General features: G+C 54.5%; 1 protein-coding gene across 1 annotated transcript; it reads right to left on the bottom strand.

Annotated features, from left to right (window-relative positions):
• Positions 1 to 3369: 3369 nt before the first annotated feature.
• On the bottom strand, positions 3370 to 6080 carry LOC143879124 (uncharacterized). Its single transcript, XM_077381308.1, has 2 exons — positions 5587 to 6080; positions 3370 to 3403 (listed from the first exon to the last, which is right to left on the bottom strand). The coding sequence occupies exons 1-2, from the start codon at positions 6078 to 6080 to the stop codon at positions 3370 to 3372; spliced, it is 528 nt and encodes a 175-aa protein (XP_077237423.1).

The following is a 6080-nucleotide window of genomic DNA, read 5'->3' on the forward strand; positions in this document are numbered from 1 at the left end:
GCATGGCCGGGCAGGAGCCCCTATACAATCCAGTCTGGTCGGAATTTGAACCAGAGGTCTGGCCAGCTAAACTCCCTGGGCGTCTTGGCCGGGCAGATCTCCTGGACGGGGTACTAGGCCGGACAGGCCCTCTGTTGCCTAGTGAACACGTCATATCCTGTCCAGCTAAGCCTTCTGGGCGGCAAGGCCGGGCAGGTATTTTGTCGTGTAGCGATTGCGCCATATCCTGTCCGGCTCCGGTTAAGGCGTTGGACGGCCAGGCCGGACAGATATGTTGTCTTCCAGCGAACGCGTCATATCCTGTCCGGCTAAGCCTTCTGGGCGGCAAAGCCGGGCAGGTATTTTGTCGCGTAGTGATTGCGCCATATCCTGTCCGGCTCCGGTTAAGGCGTTGGACGGCCAGGCCGGACAGATATGTTGTCTTCCAGCGAACGCGTCATATCCTGTCCGGCTAAGCCTTCTGGGCGGCAAAGCTGGGCAGGTATTTTGTCGCGTTGTGATTGCGCCATATCCTGTCCGGCTCCGGTTAAGGCGTTGGACGGCCAGGCCGGACAGATATGTTGTCTTCCAGCGAACGCGTCATATCCTGTCCGGCTAAGCCTTCTGGGCGGCAAAGCCGGGCAGGTATTTTGTCGCGTAGTGATTGCGTCATATCCTGTCCGGCTCCGGTTAAGGCGTTGGACGGCCAGGCCGGACAGATATGTTGTCTTCCAGCGAACGCGTCATATCCTGTCCGGCTAAGCCTTCTGGGCGGCGAAGCCGGGCAGGTATTTTGTCGCGTAGTGATTGCGCCATATCCTGTCCGGCTCCGGTTAAGGCGTTGGACGGCCAGGCCGGACAGATATGTTGTCTTCTGGGCGTCATCACTTAGCGCTTTGGAACTTGTACCTTGCATTTAATGCGGAGCGACGCATTTAATGCGAGCGGCGCATTTAATGCGGTAGGTGTCTTGGCGCAATCCGGCTGGTGGGAAAAGGGTGGGATTTTTCCCGCTCTTCCAAGCCTATATATACCAGAGTTTTTACTCCTCATTTTTCACTTTTTACATTCTCCTCTCCTTCTCTACTGCTCGGCTAGTCAAATTTCTGCCCGCCTCGGATCAGTGAGCCCGGAGATCTTCAGTCAACACCTCAGTTCGGTAATTTCTTTTAGCTTTTCTTTTGTTCCCTTTTAATGTCTAGCACCAGTTCCGAGTCGGACTCCGGCTCAAAGGAGTCCGGTTCGACTAGTAGTAGTAGTGGGTCCGGGGCGTCGGAGAGGACGGGGCCGGCCTCTCCTGCGGAGGCTGGTGTTGAGGACGAGGAGGTAATAATTGTAGTAGACGAGGAGAGCGGAGAGGAAGAGATTGTGGACTTAGACACAATCCCGGTCCGTGGGGACGGACCGCACCGGGTAGAAACCAGCGACAACGAAGAACATATTGAAGTTCCTCGCTTGCCGCGCGCACCCGTAGAGGTAATAGCAGAGGCACGGATGGAGGCCAACCCACAGTACAACGTCGGGGCTCTGTACGAGGTGAATCATCTAGGCCCGGGCAAACTTCAGGCCGTCCGGGGGAAATACTGTATTCCTGACCGGTACCTTTTGAGGGCGGCCGTTGAAGGGGACTGGGCCAGCAACGATAGTGCAGATCTCTGCCTATACGAAGAAGCCTTACGGGCCGGGCTCAGACTTCCCTTGCATCCATTTTTTTGTCGAGGTGCTGAATTATTACGGGCTGGCGGTCACACAGGTCGTGCCGAACTCTTGGAGGACGCTGGTCGGCTTCCTGCACCTTTTGGGAGTCCGGGTCCGTAGGAACCCCACCCTGCCCGTCTTCAGGATGTGTGCGCATCTGAAGAGGCATAAGGACGGCGGCTGGATCTACATCAGCCAACGGCCCGAGGTGAAAATGATCACTGGCATACCTACTTCCATTCACACATGGAAGAACAGGTTTTTCTATGCTTGGGACACCGAGCAGAGCTCCCACTGGCCGTTCTCGTTGGAATGGAGAACGCCGGACACCAAGAGTCTTAGTCGAAAGCCGGTCCTCAAAGGCTACGACTACATGACCTTTGTTTTGATCAAAGAAGAGCTGAAGCGCGGTCAAACAAACTGCTCGGAATTCTCCGAGGAGGCCTTCCTGGTGGAGCTCAATGTCAGCCGTGCGACGCCGGCACGTACGTAAATGTTCTTAGGCCAGCTCTTATATTTTGAACTGCTCCTTTCTTTTCGTCTATCTTCTTCCCCCTCTTTTTTTTTATAGTTCTAATTCTGTTCTGTTTTCACGTTCAGAAATGGTGAAGCAGATGTCCATGATGGACAGAATAAGGCAGAGCTCCCAATCGTCCCCAACGCATGAGCAGCCCCAACCTAAGGGCAAGAAAAGGAAGGTGCCGGAGTCAACCCCGTCGATGGTCGCACTGGCTAATCCTCTCAAAAGTAGCCGGGCGACTCACAAGCTCGCAGTCAAGCCGAGCCGGCCAAGCCTCACCGGGCAGAGCTCAGGGTCTGCACGGGCGGCAGAGCCCCGGCACAGCGGGCCAGTTCTGGGTATCCCCGCCGCCACGGCGGCGAGAGCTAATAATGTTTTCCGCCCAAACTGGGCGGTGCAGAAAACGGACACCGGCCTGGGTGATAGCCGGGTGGCCACAGAATTGATGTTCTAGGGCGTCCTCCCGAATGACCGACGAGAAGTCGAGAAAGAGGCGCCGGAGACCTGCGCAGAGGCGATCGCCTCCGCCCTCTATCAGCTCCAAGTATACTCTAGAGACATGGCAAAGAAGAGTTATCTCTTCTCTGAGACGCTCACACAGATACAGTCCGAGAAGGGCGAGCTCCAGAGGGACAAGGACGGGCTTAGTGAAGTCGTCCAGGTCAAAGAGGCCGAATGCAACAGCCTCAAGGACGAGGTACAGAGGGTCAAGAACCAAGCCGTGCAGGATCTCCTAACTGCGAGGGAGAGAGCCGACCAGAGGGAAAAGGCGGCTGTCGAGGCGGCCGTAAAAGTGGCAGTGCGGGAGGCCGAAGAGAGGAAGGACACACAGTTCTTCAACCTGGGCCTCCAAGCCTATAAGGCGGGGTTCCTCCTCTGCTCTGAGCAGGTTAAGAAGGCTTACCCCGACATCTCTCTGGACGGACTGGACGTCCCGTACGCACCTCCAGAGGATGAAGAGGACGAGGAGGAAGAAGGTGAAGTGGACTCCTCCCAACCCAACGAGGTAGAACAGGAAGTCGCTCTGGCTTCCGAGGTCACCCCTCCAACCGCCGAGGCCGGCCAGGATGCAGCCCTTACTGCAGAGGCGGTCACCGACGAGGCGGCCGACGGGAAGGCCTGAGTGGCCAGGCAGACCTCCTGTTCTTAATTTTTGTAATGGCCCGAGAGGCTCAATCTTTGTAAGCCAGCTCGGCAAAAAGAGCACTTTTGTGATACGAATACAAATTCAATTTTGTCTAACTGTCTGTACGGCTATCTTGTTTATGTACGTATGTTGTCTGTGCTTCTTCCTCATCTCTCTGCCGAGGCGGAGTGGTTAACCGGATGTCATTAGCCGGAATGACCCACTTCTGTCTCCGAGTTTGCAAACACTTAGAGTATTTAAGGTGGTGTCCACTAGGGCGGGTCCATGTGGTCGGAACTGATCTCCACATCAAATTGGACGCGCCGGAGTGATCCACCGGTGTTCTCTAAGTCTGCAAACACTTATAGTCTTTTTGGCGCCTGGTGTTTGCGCCGTATCCTGTCCGGCTAAGGTTGTAGACGGCTAGGCCGGGCAGGTGTTTTGGCGTTTAGCGGTTGCGCCATATCCTGGCCGGCTTCGGATGTAGACGGCTAGGCCGGGCAGGTCTTTGAGGAGGTTTTCACTAGGGCGGGTCCATGTGGTCGGAACTGGTCTCCACACCAAATTGGACGCGCCGGAGTGCTCCACTGCTGTTTTCTAAGTCTGCAAACACTTAGAATGAGAGCTAAGTCTGCAAACACTTAGAGTCTTTTTGGCGCCTGGTATTTGCACCGTATCCTGTCCGGCTAAGGTTGTAGACGGCTAGGCCGGGCAGGTGTTTTGGCGTTTAGCGGTTGCGCCATATCCTGGCCGGCTTCGGATGTAGACGGCTAGGCCGGGCAGGTCTTTGAGGAGGTTTTCACTAGGGCGGGTCCATGTGGTCAGAACTGGTCTCCACACCAAATTGGACGCGCCGGAGTGCTCCACTACTGCTCTCTAAGTCTGCAAACACTTAGGCTGAGAGCTAAGTCTGCAAACACTTAGAGTCTTTGAGGTGGTTTTCACTAGGGCGGGTCCATGTGGTCGGAACTGGTCTCCACACCAAATTGGACGCGCCGGAGTGCTCCATTGCTGCTCTCTAAGTCTGCAAACACTTAGAATGAGAGCTAAGTCTGCAAACACTTAGAGTTTGATTGGAGGAGTTGGCATATATTAGTGACTCAAAAGTGAGGGACACAGTTTAGTGACAACTCCACTTTATTTCTTTTTGAAATTTCATTACAGAGATTCTTTACAGGCCTTCAAAGGCAAAGGAAAAGACTATTGATAGTATATTCGAAGATTTCTGGAATTCCATGCGTGCGGCAGCAGCTGCTCGTCAAGTGTATCTAGGCGGTAGCTTCCTGGACGGATGACCTCTTTGACTCGGTACGGCCCTTCCCAAGTCGGGGAGAGTTTGCCCACCCTTCTTGGCTGGGAGACGGCCGCTTTTCTCAAAACTAGGTCGCCTGTGCGGAACTCTCTTGGTCGGATCTTCGTGTCATGGTATCTAGACGCCTTTTGCTTATACGCTGCGGCCCTGATCTGTGACTCCTCACGGACTTCTTCAAGCAAGTCGAGGTTGGCACGGAGCCCGTCCCCATTAAGCTGTTCATTGAAGCGAACAATTCTTGGGGAAGGAACGCCGATGTCAACCGGGATCACAGCCTCTGTTCCGAAGGAGAGATTGAAAGGCGACTCACCCGTCGCAGTGCGTGGGGTAGTCCGATACGCCCAGAGCACATGGTACAGCTCGTCAGCCCAGCGTCCGGCCTTATCATCCAGTCTCTTCTTTATCCCCTGCAGCAGAGTCCTGTTCGTCACTTCGGTCTGCACATTCGTCTGAGGGTGTGCCACGGAAGTGAACCTTTGCTCAATCTTCAGATCCGCACAAAACTTTCTGAAGTTCCTCAAGTCGAACTGTTTGCCATTGTCCGTTATGAGGACCCGGGGTATCCCGAATCTGCACACCACTGATTTCCAGAAAAAGTTCTAGACGTTCTGCTCGGTGATCTTGGCCAGGGGTTCAGCTTCTACCCATTTCGTAAAGTAGTCGATGGCGACAACGACGAACTCGCGGCCTCCGGAGGCCGGCGGAAAAGGACCTAAGATGTCCATTCCCCATATAGCAAAAGGGAGAGGGCTGATGATCGGAGCCATTGGCACGGCAGGCTGGTGAACGGCGGGAGAAAATTTCTGACACTTCTCGCACTTCTTCACAAGGCTCAGTGCATCTTGTCTCAATGTAGGCCAGTACAGGCCTCTTAGAAGGACTTTGATGGCCAGGGCCTTGCCCCCAAGATGTTCTCCGCAAATCCCCTCATGGGTCTCTCGCAGGGCATACAGGGCGTCGGTTGGCCGGAGACACTTCAAGTACGGGAGGGTGTAAGATCTCTTGTACAGAGTCTCGCCGTCAAATGAAAACCTTGCTGCCCGCTGTACGACTTTACGGGCCTCTTTTTTCTCCCCGGGGAGTTCTCCGCTGCGCAAATATCTGATGATCTCATCCATCCAGCACGGCTCGTCGTCGATCTGCATTACTACGACGGGCTGCTCATCAATACTGGAGGTCTTTAGGAACTCCATACGGATTTCTTTGAGAGCGGTGTAGCCTGAAGCCGCTACCTTTGAGAGCACATCAGCCTTTGTATTTTCAGCCCGGGGGACTCTGATGATCTCAAAACTTTCGAACTTGCCGGCCAGGACACGGACCCTGTGCAGATATTTGATCATTCGCTCTTCACGGGCCTCATATACTCCTTGAATCTGACATACGACTAGCTGCGAATCACAGTAGGCCTTCAGTTTCTGAGCGCGGGCCTGAGTGGCGAGGTTCAT

The sequence above is a fragment of the Tasmannia lanceolata genome, unplaced genomic scaffold (assembly GCF_043159265.1).
Source record: "Tasmannia lanceolata isolate RefF3 unplaced genomic scaffold, GAP_Taslan_0.1 ptg000006l, whole genome shotgun sequence".
Classification (NCBI taxonomy): domain Eukaryota; kingdom Viridiplantae; phylum Streptophyta; class Magnoliopsida; order Canellales; family Winteraceae; genus Tasmannia; species Tasmannia lanceolata.